The sequence below is a fragment of the Neolamprologus multifasciatus genome, chromosome 12 (genome assembly GCF_963576455.1).
Source record: "Neolamprologus multifasciatus chromosome 12, fNeoMul1.2, whole genome shotgun sequence".
Classification (NCBI taxonomy): Eukaryota; Metazoa; Chordata; class Actinopteri; order Cichliformes; family Cichlidae; genus Neolamprologus; species Neolamprologus multifasciatus.
Window position 1 is genome coordinate 36353031 of NC_140450.1, and position 19989 is coordinate 36373019.

At 42.7% G+C, this 19989-nt stretch overlaps 1 protein-coding gene across 1 annotated transcript in view; it reads left to right on the plus strand.

Annotated features, from left to right (window-relative positions):
* The window catches only part of abca2 (ATP-binding cassette, sub-family A (ABC1), member 2), an 87413-nt gene that overhangs the window by 61152 nt on the left and 6272 nt on the right, over nucleotides 1-19989 (plus strand). The window contains exons 27-44 of the mRNA XM_085178918.1: nucleotides 1602-1823; nucleotides 3669-3771; nucleotides 5154-5479; nucleotides 6877-7090; nucleotides 9392-9497; nucleotides 9578-9689; nucleotides 9771-9831; nucleotides 11697-11871; nucleotides 11961-12076; nucleotides 12593-12740; nucleotides 12950-13073; nucleotides 13362-13494; nucleotides 15770-15890; nucleotides 16016-16194; nucleotides 16416-16557; nucleotides 17837-17971; nucleotides 18177-18280; nucleotides 18379-18471. Of these exons, the coding sequence (XP_085035044.1) occupies nucleotides 1602-1823; nucleotides 3669-3771; nucleotides 5154-5479; nucleotides 6877-7090; nucleotides 9392-9497; nucleotides 9578-9689; nucleotides 9771-9831; nucleotides 11697-11871; nucleotides 11961-12076; nucleotides 12593-12740; nucleotides 12950-13073; nucleotides 13362-13494; nucleotides 15770-15890; nucleotides 16016-16194; nucleotides 16416-16557; nucleotides 17837-17971; nucleotides 18177-18280; nucleotides 18379-18471 (2614 nt within the window). The remainder of the gene's footprint in view (nucleotides 1-1601; nucleotides 1824-3668; nucleotides 3772-5153; nucleotides 5480-6876; nucleotides 7091-9391; nucleotides 9498-9577; nucleotides 9690-9770; nucleotides 9832-11696; nucleotides 11872-11960; nucleotides 12077-12592; nucleotides 12741-12949; nucleotides 13074-13361; nucleotides 13495-15769; nucleotides 15891-16015; nucleotides 16195-16415; nucleotides 16558-17836; nucleotides 17972-18176; nucleotides 18281-18378; nucleotides 18472-19989) is intronic.

A 19989-nucleotide genomic window follows, 5' to 3' on the forward strand; every position in this document is an offset into this window, starting at 1 on the left:
CCTCTACAGAAGATGTGTCAGTGGATTAACATGCTTAAAGTATTCCTTGCAATGCCTGACGACATCATGAGTTCAAGTCAGCAGCACCCACACCCACTGCACACTGTGTAAGTAGTGCTCTGCTTTCCCCTCCTGTACCACTCGTTTGCAGGAATTGCTTCAAAACAAACTGAAAACATCTTTCCATGAAGTTTTTGCTTCAGTTACTGCACGAGCCGCATTCTCTTGGTCTGCCGGTAACCGTCCGCTGCCCACAGTGTAGTCTAATAAAGCCCAATAAAAATTCTTCTTCAGCTTCAGGTTTACCCTTACCTCCTCTGTTCACCATTTGGTTCAGGGATTACCACCACAACAGGCAATAGCATCTTTGCCGCAGCCTCAGCAACGGAGATGGAGAATATGGTCGATATAGACTCAATATCAGCCTCCTTCAGACTGCTGTCAACATTCTAGTTGAAGAATTCCCAGAGCGGAGCCTCTGCCAGGCATTCCCAGGTCACTCTCACAGTACATTTAGGCGTGCCAGGTTCAATATCCTCCCCCACCACCTGATCCTACTCATCACCAGGCGGTGGTCAGTTGGCGGCTGTAGCCCTCTCTTCATGCGAATGTTCAGAAAAGATCAGAGAGATCTGTTCTGGATAGATCAGAAATCTGATAATACTGATCATCAACCTACGGTGTCCTGTGTGTGTGTATGGGCACCCTTATGTTCAAAAATAGTGTTCGGTATGAACAAACTGTGATTTGCACAGAAGCCAAAAGCAGAACCCTGATCTGGTTCGGATCAGGCCATTCCTCCCAGTCACCCCCTTCAGGTCTCACTGTCCACGTGAGTGTTGAAGTCTCCCAGTAAGAAGAGTCACTAGATGGAGCAGTGACTTGAACAGTCCAGGACCTCTCCAGGAGACTGGTTCCAAACCAAAGCCATGTGTTGAGCCTGCTATAGTTAGCCAATATCTCTCACTCACTCAGACTCCTTCCCCACCAGAGACGTGGCATTTCATGTCCCAGCAGCCAGCCTCGATATCTAGGGATCAGACTGCCACAGCCTCCATCCCTGACCACTGCCTGACACATGCGATGTTTGAATGGATAAAATGTCAGCCAAGGCACGGACAGAACATCTGTGGAGGGATAAAGATGGGATTCACGGGCACTTCCATGCATGTCAAACAGAATTTAACTGAACAAACAGGTGGTAAATATTTATCTAAGAGGACTTAAAGTTGAACACGTTTAGGAAAGAATAGACTTTTTGTTTTATAAAAACACACAGTTCTCACTCTCATCACGAGTTTAGATGCTTCCATTAGAAAACCATGAATCTCATGGCTCGTTTCAGCTTTTAGTGACTTATATTGTCAAAGTTTAGATAAATATTTTCATCAGTTTATTAGTTAATAAATGCAAGTTACAATGCTACAACATGAAATGTTTTTTTATTAGTTTTTCTTTAGATCTTTTTTCTTTTCATGCTTCTTGAATAAAAATGCTCATAGTGAGCAGAATAGTGTGAGCACTAAAGAATCATTGTGATTACTGTTCTCATCCAGATTCTGTCAGTTTGTCTGTTTCATGTTTTAACTTTTCCACGTTAGGAGATGCAGAGAACCCCTCGTCCCCAGAGCCAGAGGTGCTGGAAGGGCAGGGCACGTTCAAGCTGGAGGGTTGGTGGTTGAAACTGAGCCAGTTTCACGGACTTATCATCAAGAGGTTTCACTGTGCCAAGAGGAACACCAAGGGTCTCTTCTCTCAGATCCTCCTGCCTGCCTTCTTTGTCTGCGTGGCCATGACCGTGGCCTTATCTGTGCCCGAGATCGGTGAGATTTCACTCGTCCTTTGGTGGTTTTAATATTGCTGCCGTCCTGCCTTACCAAGTTTGTCTGTATACTGTTAAACAGTTCAGTATTTAGATTATAGTGAATACAGTTTTGTACAGAGCTCTTAATACTTTAACAGGCTATTACAAATAAACTGCTGAGCGGGCTGTCAGCAGTTTAGACGATATAAGTTGTTGTGATTTGGCCGTATGTAAATAAAACTATTGAATTTCACATTCATCGAACAGTCTTTGCTCATAAACATCTAAAATAGAAAAACTTAAAATATGTGGATCAAACTTTACAAAATGTTTGAACCAAAGTATTAAAATGAATCATGAAGGTGGTACAGTAAGATTAGCAGCAAAGACACCGAGTAATAGAATAGAATAGAATAGAATAGAATAGAATAGAATAGCCCTTTACTCCTGCACGATTGACAATGACAATAAAGGATCAATGATAAGACAGCAGGAACAAATATGTACAAACAAGAGAAAGGCACATATTGGTTGCAAAGCGCTTAGAAGTCGTGATAAGGACTCTGAGTCCACGAGTGATGACTGATGAGGGTCACTCACTCCAGACTGTTGAGCTGGGTTGGCAGGGTGGGGGGGAACCTGACTGACCTGAGACGTGAACCAGCACCAGCGGTGGGTCAAACGGGTAATGCTGCACATTTAGTGAACAGGTGTGACTGTGATCGCTGCCGCCATGATTGTTGATTTTTTGGAAAGTGTAAATGGCGAGGAGGAGTTTTACACACAGTGCCAGAGATTCATGTCCGTGTCCTGCAGCAATCAGCTGAAATATTCAGAAAAGAGCCCCCATATTTGTAGCAGAAACACATACATATGTGAGTGTTTCATGTTTAGATTTCACATGTTATATAAGAACAGAGCAGCGTAATAAATAATCATTTTATGCTTTCATGCTTAGAAACAGAGGGCATCAATAATCACAGACTGAACGCGTCACTGTGTCGTCTTGTTGTTAAGAGTCACAGTTTGGCTCATTGTGACTCGTGTTGCTTTTTGTGGAGCTCCTGCAGCTATGAAGAATGTGTGATATACAGGGTGGAGGGTAGCATTGCTGGTGAGCATGCTCACTTCAGTCGATATTTAAATTATTTGTTTATTTTATTCATTCAACAGTTAAAACAGTGGAGCTACTAAACCATAGGTGTCAAACTCTGGCCCGTGGGCCAAATTTGGCCCGCAACCTAATTACATTTGGCCTGTGAAGCCATACCAAATTACTATTAGAGCTGGCCTACTGATATCATACAGCTAATATATATATTGTTTAGTATTAAGCTTTGCTTGTTCCATATTCAGTTTTTCAGCAAAACGTGTTTGAGTCCAAAAGATTTATTCTTATATCTGGAGGAATAAATATATTTCAATAAATATTAATGTTAGCGACTTTGTTCCAGTTTTGAATTTTGGCCCACTGTGTATTTGAGTTTGACACCCCTGTATTAAACTAATGAAATACATGGTACATGGACTGGTTCTTATAAAGCGCTTTTCTACTCTTCTGAGCACTCAAAGCACTTTACACCCATTCACATTTTTCTAGGTGCTTTCTAAGTAACATTCACACACACTCAGAGCACTTTGGGGTTAGTATCTTGCCCAAGGATATTTGGCATGCAGACTCGGGGAAGCCAGGAATCGAACCACCAACCTTCCGATCAGTAGATGACCTGCTCTACCTCCTGAGCTACAGACACCCCAAGTGGGTTTCTGGGGCTCATTGCACTTTATTTTTACAATTAGCTGTAAAATCTATGTAAAAAGATCCGTGATTAATGGATGAATGTTCTGTGTGATCATTTTACAGGAGATTTGCCACCATTGATCTTGTCCCCATCTCAGTATCATAACTATACCCAACCAAGAGGCAACTTCATCCCTTATGCCAATGAAGACAGACCCCAGTACAGGTAGAATGATGTTTAACTTACTGATAAACTTATATAACTCATGCAGACTTTCATCATTAAAACTAAATATTGCAGATGTTTCTTTGACAGTGAAGTCACATTTCTCAGCTGTACATTTACCAAACAAACTGTTTGCGTTTGACTTCTTTTCTATTACTCGATATTAGAAAAGTAACTGCTCATGCTCACGCTAGTGCACGCTAGCCTGAAGTAAAGCAAGTACAGCAACTTGATTGACAAATAACAATATTTGATGTTTCTGTGAATTAAACTGGAACATCGCATTATGTTTTCAGCAAATAAAAATTCAACATGCTTGATATTATTTATACTAAACTGTCTGTCAGGTTTAATTAGCGTAGATGCCCTGATTATAATAAGTCCCCACACTGCTGTAGCAACTTGTCTTTTGCTTAGTAAACAGCTGCATATAAGAAAGCTCTACCAAGACATATAAAGGGTTTCTGGTGGTGAATCATCTCCACATCAGTAATGAAAGGATTAGTTTCAGTATATGTGGCTAAATTGTTGTGTGATGGTTGCAGTGAGACCAGGGAACTATATATAACGATATAGCCTCGTGTTAGCAGGACTGTCAGCGATGAGTGTGCCAAGCATAACTATGGTTCAGGGTCATGGACTAACTCAATCACCTCATATATTATTCCATGGAGTCACCTCGACCTGTAGCAGAGCTTAGCAAGGTTGACCAAAAGAGATCTTATTAGTCCAAATTAGGGATGCTTCTACCACACACACACACACACACAAATGCAATGAATTGGAAGACAGGTTTTATTTTATTCTCTGCCGATAAAAAATAAAATCTTAATAAAAATGACCACAAAAAATTTTCAAGTGAAAAATAAGCACTTCTGTTAAATTATTGCAGAGTCTCCACATTGTAATTTAACAAAATATCACTGAACTATTGGCACTGTCTCGAGCTTTCAGAATAATAAATAAACACTTCTGTTTGGAATAAAATAAATACAAATTAGGTTTGAGAATAAAATAAACTTTTAAATTGTTGCAGAGTGTCCATATTGTAAACAAACAAACAAAATAACGAAATATTACGTATTTATATAAAATCTAAAAAACTACAACAGAAATGACAAGCCACCCTCTGATTAATGAAATAAGTTGGTATCGGTTCATGGTATCGGTTAACTTTTACGAGTATGAGTACACACACATTTTACAGTATCGGCCCCGATACCGATACCAGTATCGGTATCGGTGCATCCCTAGTCCAAATACTGGAGCCTTCAGACGCTGAAATAAGCTGTTACTGGTGCACAGCAGCATTTTGCTCAAGTCAACATTGACACAGTGGAATAGAAAGAAATGTGACTGACACATCTTTGGTCCACTCTCAGGAACAAGCTGTCACCAGACGCCAGCCCACAGAAGATGATCAACTCCTTCCGCCTGCCCTCGGGTATCGGTGCTACTTGCATCCTCAAAACCCCCTTCAACAGCACCCTGGACCAGCTGGCACAAACCCTCAACCCCAATGCCAACAACTCCAAAACCCTAGCTGCCAAATACTTTGATTCTATGTGTCTGGACTCCTTCACTCAGGGCGTCCCCCTCTCCAACTTTGTCCCCCCACCACCTTCGCCAGCACCTTCAGATGACCCGGACTCTAATTTTGAGGACGGTCTGTGGAACCTAACAGTCACTCCTCCAATTACAGTTCATAGTAAGTGCTTCCATAATATGCGTGCAACCCATTTAACATATGCAGCTCTAGATCTGAAAATCAAGACTTGACTTAAACCAAAATAAATTAAAGGAACACTTTGGAAACACATCATCATGCTGGATGTCTACGGTGATGTGGTCCAGGTAATATATTAGGAGTGAAGGATGATGATCAATCTACAGAGGGCTGAAGTCAGAGTGAAAAAATGATGCAGCATGCGAGTCTGTTTGGTGGAAAAATTAATTGCAGCAAATGCATGCATGTATGCATGCCTGACAATGTCGAAATATCCTTCTAATGAGGTGACAGTCTCCTGGAAGATCTCCTCCCAGATCTGGACCAAGGCTGGTCTCTTGGACAGTCTATTTGAAGGGAAGACTGGGGACCACTAAGTAGTATCAGTTCCTCTGGGAATTGCCTGGATACACCAGGAGGACCCAGTGTCAATGACAGCTGCCTAGCCTGCATAGGCTTGTGTATCTGCCTGACCATCACTGACTAACCAGCAAACTGGTCATACTGGTTGATGTTACAGATTGCATAACTTTCTCTATGGCTTCTCACGTCTGTCTCACAGTAATAACAGGGCACCACTGCTGGACCTGCCAGTTCTGGCATGGTTAAAGGCCAGTCAGGCTCCACAGTGCTGTGCAGTGACCACAGGGCCCCACTAAAGGGCCTCGGGCTCTCAGGCCCTGCTGATGATTGTTGGGTTGGAGACATTGGCAGCAGTGGGCTGCTGGCTGTCACTTGTAGGTCTCTGGCAGCACTCATCCTGTTCCACCTGCAGAAAGGAGCAGATACTGGTACAGCTGATGGGTTGAGGACTTTGTGCGGTCCTGTCCAGCTATCCTAGCCTGTGTCTCATGGCGTGCTGAGACACAGATAACCTCTGATAATGAAATGTATTGATGTGCCTCGCTGTAGGAGTTGGCCTGCCTGTGCAGCCACTGTAGGGTGCAGGTAGTGCTTCATGCCACCAGTAATGACGCTGCAGTCAGAAAAGATAAGGAGACCAACACTGTCAGTGGCCTTAATCTGAAAACCATTTCTGTTTGGTGGTTGTCTCGTTGCCCATCTAGTCCACCTGTTGTTAATATTATTAACACCAAAGCAGCTGAAACTAATTAATAACCCGTCTGCTCTACCTGACCAGATCACCAAGTTTAATTTATGTGATGTCATACTGTGATTACAAAGTGTTCCTTTCATGTTTTTAAGCAGAATATTGTTATTGTCTTATTATATTTTGCTAATACGGACCAATAGACACGTATAGTGATGCCTACATGGACAGTGTCTTGGCTCATAATAAATAATTTCTAACGCTGTGTTTTTTCTGTTTGGAGAAAAAGATCAGCTGAATGAATGATGACTCTTTCACTTTTGCTTAGAGCCTGTTACGTCTCCACCTACCTTTCCCTTGTCCATCCATGAGCCGGTGCGCTGCGTCTGCTCTATGCAGGGGACAGGCTTCTCCTGTCCCAGTGGGGTCGGAGGACAACCCCCTCTCATGAAGGTGGTGACCGGTGACATTATGGTGGACATCACAGGCCGGAACGTCTCTGAATATCTGCTTTTCACATCAGACAGAGTGCGGCTGCACAGGTAGGACTGCTGCAACTCTAAGGAAACAGCCACACAGCAGAAATACTGACAACATACTGCAAACTGATGCTTTGACTTTTCAGTGTAGAATCTGATTACACAAAATACTTGTTGGATCACCTTAGTTTAAACAGAATTATAACTTATATATTATATGTCATGGGCGGCTACTGGGACCTCCTGAGCCTGAGTAGCTGCGAGCTCCCCTCAGAGTACACAGCAGGCATCATTGTTGAAGCGTGTGCACACAGAGACACAGCATATAAGGCAGAAACAGAGTTTGTACAGTTCTTTATTCTTCCACACAGCCTAAGCTCTCAGTTCTCCAGGCTTCTTGAAGGAAATACCAAAGCTCTTCTTTGGCTGTTGGCTGTTTTCATCATGTTCTCTCTTCCAGTTTTTGTCAAGATGATCCCACGTTGCTTCAGTAATGCTCTGGCAGTGTTTGGGATCATTGTGATGTCTGTGAAGGTTCTCAGTTCGGGTCATTATAGTCTAAGAAGCTCAGAAAGAAAAACATCTGGACTTTTTTAACTTGCTTGAAGACGTTTTATCTCCCATCCGAGAAGCGTCTTTAGTTCTAAGAGCAACTGGTGGAGAGTCCCAGATCTTTAAGCCCTATGGGAGTGTCTCTGAGAGAGTCATGGACGCGGTATTGATCCTCTGCCTAATCACGCGAGCCAAGGCGTGAAAATGGATGTGGATGAACCAGTTTGTGTCTGAGTGTGTGGCTGGGTCTGAAGTACACTGGGATGTCGTGCTTGGAGAAGACTCCTGAATTTCTCTGATAAACCTGCTACATGAGGGCTGACAGTGCTGTTCTGTTTGTTCTTCCGATTTTCTCTAGCTGGTGTCTGATCTTCTTTTCTTAATGAGCTTCCTTTACATGTGTGTGTTCCTGCTTTTTCCCTCCAGGCTTAGGGTTGTGGTGGCTGTGGCTCAGGTGGTCGAGCAGATCAGCTACTGGTTGGAAGGTTGGTGCCTTCCCCAGTCTGCATGTCAAATATCCTTGGGCAAGATACTGACCCCAAGTTGCCCTCCGATGCGTCCATCAGAGTGTGAATGTGTGTGAATGTAGATTAGTTTGCACTTGTGTTTAGAAGTGCTTGTGTGAATGGGTGAATGAGGCATGTTGTATACAGAGCTTTGAGGACTCCGGGAGAGTAGAAAAGCTCTATATAAGAATCAGTCCATTTACCATCAGGCTTAGAGGGAACATGTTCTGCCCGGTGGTGTAGGGTCCTGATTACTCCAAGTTTGTGTTCCAGAGGGTGATGGGAGTCAAACAGGAGGTACTGGTCCGTGTGTGTGGGCTTCCGGTAAACTTCGATGTTGAGGTTGCCATTCTCTTCAATGTGCACAGCGCAGTCCAGGAAAGGCAAACAGTCGTCCTTTGTGTCTTCCCTGGTGAACTTGATGTTTTTATCCACAGCGTTGATGTGCGCAGTGAAGGATTCCACTTCCTGTGTCTTGATTTTGACCCAGGTGTCGTCTACATATCTGTACCAGTGGCTGGGTACTCTTACTTTGAAAGAGCCAAGAGCCTTCCTTTCCACTTCCTCCATGTAAAGGTTGGCTACAATAGGTGACACGGGGGAGCCCATGGCACAGCCATGTTTTTGTCTGTAATAGCCTTCGTTGTATTTAAATATGTAGTGGTGAGGCAGAGGTCTAACAGTGTGCAGGTCTGATCGGGTGTGAAGTTGGTCCTGTCCTCCAAGGAGTTGTCTTCTTGTAGTCGTTTTCTGACAGTCTCCACTGCCTCCGTGGTGGGTATGCACGTGAAGAGAGAGACTACATCAAAGGACACCATGGTTTCATCTGGATCCAGGGTAAGTTTCTGGACCTTGTTGGTGAAGTCGGTGGAATTCTTGATGTGATGGTGGTGTTCCCTACAAGGGGCGCTAGGATGGTGGTGAAGTGTTTGCAGTGTTGTATGTGGCTGAGTTTATGCTGCTATCAATGGGTCTGAGTGGGACTCCTTTGTGGATCTTTGGAAGTCTACAGGGTATTACATCCCCTTCGTCATGTATGATGAAGAAGCTTCTCGGATGAAACGTCTTCAAGAAGCTTAAAGATGTCCAGATGCTTTTCTTTCCGAGCTCCTGAGATCATTGTCATGCTGAAAAGTAAATCATCAATCAGACACTTTCCAGATGTTATTAATGGTGGATCAGTATTTGCTGGTACTTACGCTCTTATTGTAATTGTGCTTTGCTCTTTGGCTACATTTGGTCTTGATTTCACATGGATACAGTAACATGCACGTACTGTTTTTCTGTCAAATTAATTTTGTTACAGATATGGTGGTTTAACAGTGGGCAACATTCAGAAATCAATCCCAACATCTTTTGGGAGAAATCTTCCACCTATGGTTCGCAAAATAGCGGTGCGCAGATCAGCTCAGGTAAAGACAAAGACGCAATGACTCTACACTGGACAGGTACAGTATACAATACTGCTAACAGTGCAACTTACTGTGTCCAGGTTCTCTACAACAATAAAGGCTACCACAGCATGCCAACGTATCTGAATGTCCTCAACAACGCCATCCTGCGTGCCAACATGCCTCCCTCCAAGGGCAATCCTGCTGCCTACGGTAGACACGCCAGATATAGCTGCTGAATGAAGTTTGGTTGGTTATTTTTAACTACAGATTGTTTGTTCTGTTTGTTTGCAGGAATCACAGTAACAAACCACCCGATGAATCGCACCAGTGCCAGCCTTTCTTTAGACTATTTGTAAGTGTCTGTGGCTTTACCTCATTATTTATGTGATATATTCACATTTCTGTTCAGGTAAACGATGAGTCTTCATTGTTGGAAGCTCTGGAAGAAGAGCAGACCATCTACTAATCAGAAAGTTGGCGGTTCGATTCCTGGCTCCTCTAGTCTGCATGCCAAGAATCCTTGTTCTCCCATGCAGAGTATGACTGTGTCAATGTTATACAGAAAGCACTTCAATGGATGAAGCACAGAAAAAGTGTTTGTGTGAATGCGGCAGGTTGTATAAAGTGCTTTGAGTGTTCAGATCGAATAGAAAACCCGATGTCAGAACCAGTCCATTCACCATCAAACAGAAAAGTTAGTCATAGACTTCCTTAACCCTCAGCAGTAAAACACTGGGGGTCGTCACCCTTCATGGACGCTACTTTGTGAACACGATAACTCAAGAACAAGGCGACATATGATTCTCAAATTGATACCATAGGTGCATCTCCTGAAAGTCTCAGATGAGTTTGGATCCTGTTGACCTTGACCTCAAGTTCTGCTAGGAGGCGTAGGAGTAAGGCAAGGCAAGTTTATTTGTATAGCACAATTCAACAACAAGGTGATTCAAAGTGCTTTATAGAGACATTAGAAACAAAAACAAATAAAAAGCATGATTTAAAATTGATTAAAACAAGCAAACTAACTAACAAACAAAACAGTATATAAAATCAAAACAGATAAAATCAGTAGTTAAAATGTAAGTTTTGAAATTTAAGCTTAAGTGCGGATTTGGTGTTTTATTCAAATGAGCAGCGCTGGCAGCTGCTGGTATTTTGTCTCTTCTCTTCATTGGAGTTGAAGTATCTGAATTTTAGGAGCAGGACCACGCCTCCAAACAAGCTCCGTTAGCTTCTTATCTATATATGCTCCCCCAGCTCTACAAGCTGTTCATTCTCGTTTTCGTGCCCCACCCTCCCTCCCCTTTTTCAATTCTTTCACTTCTCATTGGTTCATGGGGGATCTGCCAGGCCCGGGAGCCGCCACCTGTCCCCTCTGAAGCCTTCCCCAAACTGCAGCTCAGCCATTCACCTTCATCTACTACAAACACTGTCAAACCTAAAATGAGGACGTGGGTCCAGCGAGTGAATCCAGCCATATGGCTGATGAGCCTGGTTCTGCTCGGCCTCTCCTCCTGTGGAAAAGAAGTTCTCCTAAATGGGAATGCTTCTCCTGGGCTATTGTCTATTAAACCCCTTTTCCATTCAGATCTACTCAGATCGACTCGGCGCGGTTTTCAGGGTTTTCGGTTAGGTTGTAGTACCTGGTACCAGGTATGTTTTTAGTATCTGCTCGCCCGGGTTCCAAGCAATCCGAGCAGGTACTAAAATGTGACATCATCAGACTGAATGCCACCGATTGGCTGGTCAGTAGCATCACTTGATGATTCATGAGAGCGTCAGTTTCTATCACATTTAACTTACCTACTCACAGACGAAATGCTGGTTTGGCAGCACAGAGGCTCCAGATGCTCCAGATGTGAAGTAACTCCAGACGTCTCTCACACCACAGCTGCTCTGTCACGTGGCGCATACTGCTCCGACGTGCTGAGGTCACTACCTGGGTTATGTGAGGTACTGATATCAGATCATCCATCCCAGTTATAACTGTGCTTCGGAAAAACCAATAGCAGAGGAGCCACAAAGAGGCCTGAGAAGAGGACAGAGAGAGAGAGAGATTCCTCCTTTACTGTAAAGATTGATGCATAGCTTTAACTTCAGAGAGTTTTTCATAACTTTATGAATTTTTCTATCAAAAGTGCTTTGAAATGACTGTTGAGAACCAAATACTGTAAACTGAAATTGAACGAGCTCTCCTCCTTGTTTTTGTACCTGCAGGCTCCAGGGCACAGACGTAGTGATTGCCATCTTCATTATTGTAGCCATGTCCTTTGTCCCAGCCAGCTTTGTGGTTTTCCTAGTAGCAGAAAAATCCACGAAGGCCAAACACCTGCAGTTTGTCAGTGGCTGTGACCCAGTCATCTACTGGCTAGCCAACTATATCTGGGACATGGTGAGGATGTTGCAGATGTGAACGTCTTACTAAATGCTTTAACGTGTGTGCAGCTCCTGAACATGGTTTCTCCTTTTCTCTGTCCTCAGCTGAACTACCTGGTGCCTGCTACATGCTGTGTTATTATTCTGTTTGTGTTTGACCTGCCAGCCTACACCTCTCCAACAAACTTCCCTGCTGTCCTCTCCCTCTTTCTTCTCTACGGGTGAGACATCTGTCTGCACACACGATCTCTGCTCACATTGTTATGTAGTTTATTTGTATACTGACTTCCATTAAATAGACATAATATACAGTCAGTCCACCTCCACCACCTGCACTTTTCCTCGTAATTGTTTTAGCGCACAGTTCAGACGTTTGGTGCTAATGCATTATATAAAGTAACATTTATAGGGATGCTTTTATTACTGCGAACATATTATCATCACTTTGCCTTTCTCTGATATCAGCTGCACAGCTGTATTTTTAACAGCTGTAATTTTATAGCATTAGCAAACGATTTTCACAAACAGGGACAAATATTAAAAATCACATGTTGTGGTGGTTCTGGTGCAGTGGATGTCTCCAGGACATGCAAACTCCGGCTCTAGTATCATGCTAGGTAATGTCCTGTTTAGGTGCAGTTTTCACAAAACTCTACGACTCGTCTAAATGTAAATTAAATACTAAGATCTTTTTATAAACATGAAAACATAGCAAGTTTTTTTCTTCCCCTTTCCAGTTGGTCGATCACTCCCATAATGTATCCTGCATCCTTCTGGTTTAAGGTTCCCAGTACAGCCTATGTCTTTCTCATAGTCATCAACCTCTTCATAGGCATCACTGCAACTGTTGCAACCTTCCTTCTCCAGCTCTTTGAACACGACAAGGTCTGTTGGCTTCTTATATCTTACCTCAAACGCCAAACGCCATCACTCGTTTCCCTTCAACACCAAAAGTACACATTTGGAAGAGCAGGTGATCTTTGAGTTAGATCACCTGCTCTTCCACATACTGGAATAAATACTACAAAAGTATCTGACAGGACCTTTGCTTTTTACTGTATTTCTTTCTTTTACTTCTTTTTTTCTTTTTGCAGGATTTGAAAAAAGTGAACAGTTACCTAAAGTCCTGTTTCCTCATCTTCCCCAACTACAACCTGGGTCATGGCCTGATGCAGATGGCCTACAACGAGTACATCAACGAATACTACGCTAAAATAGGTACAGTAAGCACCGAGCTGGCTAATTACAATAAAGTTAAATCTTAAACTATGATTTATTTAACAGAGATGAACCAACACCTCTTGCAAGAACCTAAAAGTTGTGCTATACATACTTAAAGATTTATAAGGGTATTCAGAGCACATTCTTAGTTTGGTGCTACAGATTTTATCACAAGATTTGTTGACAAAAAAGATTCACAGTCTTGCTTTTTTGTTTTATTCATAATGATTTTAGGAGATTGAAGTGCAAAGCTGCACATTGAGTTGTTGTAATTATGTGTTTTAGGGCAGTTTGACAAGATGAAATCACCATTTGAGTGGGATATTGTGACTCGAGGACTTGTTGCGATGACAGTCGAAGGCTTTGTTGGCTTCCTCATCACCATCCTCTGTCAGTACAACTTTCTGAGGAACCCCCCGTGAGTTTCCTATATATAGTTTTGAACTGGATGCAAACCACTTAGTTAGAGGATCGTATGCTGAGAGATCTGCAGTTATAGTTGGCTGAGGACTGTACAAAAAATGTACTTACAATATAAACAAAGGGTACGTTAAAAACACAACTAACCATGAATGACTTAACAACAGGAAAAAAGGGGGAAAAACCCAAAACTTATGTACTGGGGTTATGTAAAGCAGCTTTCAGATTGATGCTTCGTATATAAGACAAATAATGTCGTAGGGTTTCCTGCTCACAGATGTTCCTGTACACTATGCCGGCCACTTGGTTATGGCGTTCCATGTATGCCCTGCCTGCTAGCACCTTCACCCTGCTGTTATGTGCTGGATTGTCTCATCTTTACACAGCCTGGGGTCTTGCCTGGTGTGATAGACCCCAGCATCTATGGATCTTGTGCTCAGAGCTTGTTCCTGTGCTGCCATGATTAGAGCCTCTGTGCTGTCTTTCAGTCCAGCTTTGTCCAGCCACTGGTAGCACTTCTGGATGTCAGCCACCTCTGCTTTCTTCCAGTGGTACATAACGTGCCTCCTTCGCAGAGAGCTCATTTCCACCACTTGTATCTGCAATCTCGTTCTTTCGTTCACTACCCAAAGCTTGTGACCATAGTTGAAGGACATAGAGAGCTGAAGGCAGGACATAATTAAGAGCTTTAATGCTCAGCTCTCTCTACACCACAATGGACTGGTACAGCATCCGCATCACTGCAGGCACAGCACCAATCCGATTGACAATCGGATTGGTGCTGTGCCTGCAGCACTCCCCTCACTTGTGGATAATTATTATTAAACCTTTATTTAACCTGGAAAATAGCACTATACCCTAAACAAGACCTCAAACAGCTGCAAACAGCTGAGCTGGAGGCCACCACCTGATGAAGCTAACAGAACCACATCGTCTGCGAAAAGCAGAGATGAGATTCTGAGACCACAAAATGTGAAAGCCTTCTGCCACTTGGCTACATCTAGAAATTCTGTCCATAACAATTATGGGCAACCGAGTCCATCACCCACCGGAAACAAGTAAAACGTATTGCTGGCAATGCAGACCAAGCTCAGACCAAGCTAATCGAATTTAACTGAATGCACATGTAAAAGAATATGCACAGAAATCAATTATTTTTCTACAATAATAAAATAGATTCAACATCTTTCTTCAACAGAACTGCAGACTGCACAGATGGTTCCCAAAGGAAAAAGTACTATAGCTTACTAGGGTATATTAGACTTAACAGTTCCTACACAATAATAATATTATAATGGACTTCTATACATTTTACATCAGGTGAAAACTTTAGTTGTAAGATTCAGATATTTATTTATTAAAAACTAAAAATGAAAATTAGAAAGAAAAGTATGTCTTTGTGCCCACCTTTCCCTGTTCATGCCCTATCGGCCCCCCTGGCTACACTTTGCTAGATCCGCCCCTGCACAGTTACGTCAGCTGTAGAAAAAGATCCTGGTGTAGAAATAATATTAAATAAATTCTAACAACAGCTGATCAAGCTTAAACGTGCTGCTGTTGTTCAGCCGCTGGTTTCCTCTTTCTGGTGCAAAGTGAGACAAAAACAAAGAAGAGAGACGATCAGCTGATCATTGATCAGTTTATGATTGAAGCAGGAGAGAGAGAGAGAGAGAGAGAGGCAGTCGCTCCATATATCTGTTGTTAAGCTTAACGTGGGAATGCTTTACAAACATTCAGAGATGAACTTACACACTTGCTTTACTTCTCTCTGAGAAAACTTTCTCAGAGATGAAATGCTGGTTTGGTAGAGAGGCTACAAATACTCAACCAGACCACCGAGAGGTCTTGCACGACACAGCCGCTCTATCACGTGACCACACTGCTCCGACGTGCTACGGTTCTGAGCTGAGTTACACCGTGTAGCAAGTTTTGTGAGGTGCTTTTGGGATATTTAATAGATCGGATTACATTTTTTATTTCTCTCCGATATCTGATCCAGTAATTTAGGTCAGAATCGGACCGACACCAATACGTAATATCGGATCGGTCCATCTAATTACACTACACTACACTAAATACACATACTTTTAAAATACAAATACGTTTAAAAAATGTTGTTGTAGTCTTCACAATACAGTTCTGTAACTGCAGACCAAGGAGAAACTATGCTCATATCCCCCTTCTTGTAGTTGATAAAAGATATGTAAAGACAAGTGGAATTACTGGCTGACAGAGTGAATATGCTAAAAGATGACTGGAGTATTTGTGCTTAGGAGGGTGCCGGTCAGCTCCAAGCCCATCGATGACGATGATGTAGACGTGGCCTGTGAGAGACAAAGAGTGCTGCGTGGAGACGCTGACAATGACATGCTGAAGATCAAGAACCTAACCAAGGTTAAACTTTACTTTGCTAACTTTTACACAAAAACATATCTTAAACTATTCGTTTGGTCATTACTTTAAAATGATCCTACTCTGTTAAAGTGCTCATTACTATCAAAACATTGCTTGATCCTCAGGTATACAAATCCAGAAAGATGGGCCGTATCCTTGCAGTGGACCGCCTGTGTCTGGGCGTCCGGCCCGGAGAGTGCTTTGGATTGCTCGGAGTAAATGGAGCTGGGAAAACCAGCACCTTTAAGATGCTGACGGGAGACGAGTGCACTACTGGAGGAGAGGCTTTCATTAACAGGAACAGGTTAGTGGCTGCAATAACAGAGTGCACTGTAAATGTTACTGTAGCATTCTTAGCAGATACTTCAGCAGCAAATGACATCAGACTTCAAATACATGGGCACTGACTATAGTCTGGGTTTGTACTGCTGAAGTGATGCCAAGTGTGTGTGTGTGTGTGTGTGTGTGTGTGTGTGTGTGTGTGTGTGTGTGTGTGTGTGTGTGTGTGTGTGTGCATGTGTGCAGCATCCTGAAGGACCTGTTACGTGTGCAACAAGGTATCGGCTACTGTCCACAGTTTGATGCTCTGTTTGATGACCTGACAGCCAGAGAGCATCTGCAGCTTTACACTCGCCTCCGCGGCATTCCTTGGAAAGACCAAGAAAGGGTTAGTCTCTCTCTCTCTCACACACACACACACACACACACACACACACACACACACACACACACACACACACACACACTTTAGGTTTACTAACAGAAACTGTAACAAAATCGTAATAATAGAAAAAAAAGTATCAGAAGTGAGGATACGCCAGCATGTTGATCATGAACATTTTGGCCAGTCCTCACTTTCTCAGTGGAAATGAAAATGAGGATAATGCCTCATATTCATGACCAAACTCATCCATAACCTTCCTGCACACAGTCAAAGTATCACTGACTAACGTGGAAACATGGATATATTTCCTCGGACAGTCGCTGACCCACTGCTAAAGCCGTGGTGAATGTAAACTGGTTCTGATATAAAGCTTTTCTGCCTGAGCACCCAAAGCAGTTTCAACAACTTGCCCCGTTTACCCGTTTATACAAGCAGGCTGTGTAACATTCACACACAGTTGTGTTCAAAATAATAGCAGCGTGTTTGAAAACACGAGTAAAGCTCAAAATATAGTAACGTTGTTATAACATTAAAATACTGTAATGTTGTAACACTGCACATTATATTTTAGCATTCCTGCGAATCACTGAACTAATATTTAGTTGTATAACTGCTGTTTTTGAGAACTGCTTCACATCTGTCCTGCGTGGAGTCGCCCAGCTTCTCCAGCCCAGGATGTTTGGACAACCTTCCACAATTCCTCTGCATTTCTTGGTTTTGCCTAAGAAGCAACATTTTTGAATGTTTTGAATGTGTTTGGGGTCGTTGTCTTGCTGAAACACCCATTTCAAGGGTATCTCCTCTTCAGCATAAGGCAGCATGACCTCTTCAAGTGTTTTGATATAAGCTTAAAATATAAGATATAATATATATATAAGATATAAGCTGAAGTTTAGTCTTATGCAGTGATCTTCTTCCTCTGACCTTTATTTCCCAATAACTTTTATAACTGCTGTTTTATACAACAGTTATTTTAATTGTGTTATTTTTTGTCAGACTCCACAGGACTCTGTGTAACTTTTTGGTGTCTTGTAGTTATCCACTTAACACAGCCAGCAAAACATGGAGACATGTTAACCTACAAGAACTTTTGCTGATTCTGCAGTTATTTAGTAAAAGACCAATTCTTACGGTCACGAGTCAGACAGAGGATACAAACTGAGGATCAAATACTGGAACAATTCAGCATTTATGCAGTTCCACATTAAGGGGGTTTATCCTACCGTTGTCTCCTTCATCGCCTGAACAGCAGAGTTTCAACATTCCTCTTCACCCCCTGCAGGTGGTGCAGTGGGCTTTGGAAAAGCTGGAGCTGTCCAAGTATGCAGACAAACCAGCCGGCACTTACAGTGGAGGAAACAAACGCAAGCTCTCCACGGCCATTGCTCTCATCGGGTACCCATCACTCATCTTCCTGGTAAGAAGAAGAGATGCTCTCTGTGCTCGTGGCAGCGTAACAAAGATCATCATATATGATCATTTTTAATGATTAAGTGTAACATGGATACAGAAAATATGCAACCAGTTTTACTTAAAGACTGCCGTGAGTGTCCCTGAACAGCCTGTGGAGACAGCATCAACCTATCGCTGTTTTAAACATCGCTGTGTTTGCTTGTGTTTAGGATGAGCCCACCACTGGGATGGACCCGAAGGCCCGCAGGTTCCTCTGGAACTTAATCCTGGACATAATCAAGACCGGACGTTCTGTAGTGCTGACGTCACACAGGTTATAAAGCTTAGTGCATGCATGTTCCTCTGGAAAACCTCCTGTTATACCATCTGTGTTACAAATGCTTCACCAAAGTGTTTTCACCACATCTGCAGCATGGAGGAGTGCGAGGCCTTGTGCACCAGACTGGGCATTATGGTGAATGGCAGGTTTAAATGCCTGGGGAGCATCCAGCACCTGAAGAACAGGTCAGGACCTTCTTCAATCATAGTTACTCATAGTTACATAGTTATATACTCAGGACCTGCAGCTCTGAGATTTGGCACATCCAGAGGTTTGATGTGTGACACCTCGAGGGTGCAGCAACACATCCAAGAGTCGTCGTCGTTAAAGATTCAGCTCTGCAGGAGAAACCAGTGGACACCTGAACAGCTGCATTTAGGGCAAACTGGGAGTCATGAATTTGTCCCACTGTTTATGTCTGGTTTCAGTGTAAGAGTCTCTTTTTAAGGTGCAGTTTACTCTTTCCACAGCACTGCTCCGAGGATGTGTTCATTTGTCCATGTTTGGGACTCTGTCTGCAAGAGTGAGGAGACAAACTGGGTTTCATGACTTCCAGGAGGACAAATGATGGATCAGATAGGGGCCACTGTGTCAGAGCTTCTGATGTTACGATTAAGAGAATAATCCTACTTACCTGGAGTCGTGTCAACAAAGACACTTTGATCTTCTTGGGGGATGGACTCGTCACATACATCCCTAGCAGCCTTTGGACCGTCGTTTGTTGGTGTTTGCCTGCTGGTTTCTGCTTTTGTTTGTACAATAGTACACGTTACAGCTTTGCACATTCTCCTGAACATCCCAGCTCGGTTTTAGCCAGCAGACCATTTCTGCAATCGTCAGCAGGTTTGGTGTCTTCCCAGATGTCCAGGGGAAGGATTGTGGCTGGCACATGGTCTTGTAGGGAAGCTTGAGAACACGATAGATGAGGCCCTGTTTGATGACATGGTGGGATTGATGTTATATCTCCTGTATCAGTGTTTTCTGATTCAGGGTGTGACATTCTGGTTTTCTGCTCTGCCGTCCACCTCTATCGTAAGCTTCTGTGAGGGGCCCTGTAGAGCACAGATGATGACGTGGAGACACAAGCAGTGTCTGCTGAAAGAAAGCAGTACTCTGGTCACCCACCCACCACGCCCCCCACTCCTGAAGTGTCTTATCTTATCATCATCAAACCAATGCTTTCCTTCTGAAACATCCAGCTGCATACCAATGAATAATATGAAATAGGGATGCAACGATACCAATTTTTTCAAACCGATACTTGGATCTGAGTACTTGCCGATACAGAGTACACACACACACACACACACACACACACACACACACACACACACAATTAATTGGAAGACAGGTTTTATTTTATTCCCTGCCGATAAAAAATAAAATCGTAATAAAAATGACCACAAAAAAATTTCAAGTGAAAAATAAGCACTTCTGTTATTTTACAAAATATCACTGAACTATTGGCACTGTCTCGAGCTTTCAGGATAATAAATAAACACTTCTGTTTGGAATAAAATAAATACAAATTAGGTTTGAGAATAAAATAAACTAAATAAATAAAATAAATAATAAATAAAATAATAATTGGCCCCCTAGTGGCCAATCTAAAAAACTACAACAGAAATGACAAGCCACCCTCTGATTAATGAAATAAGTTGGTATCGGTTAACTTTTACGAGTATGAGTACACACACATTTTA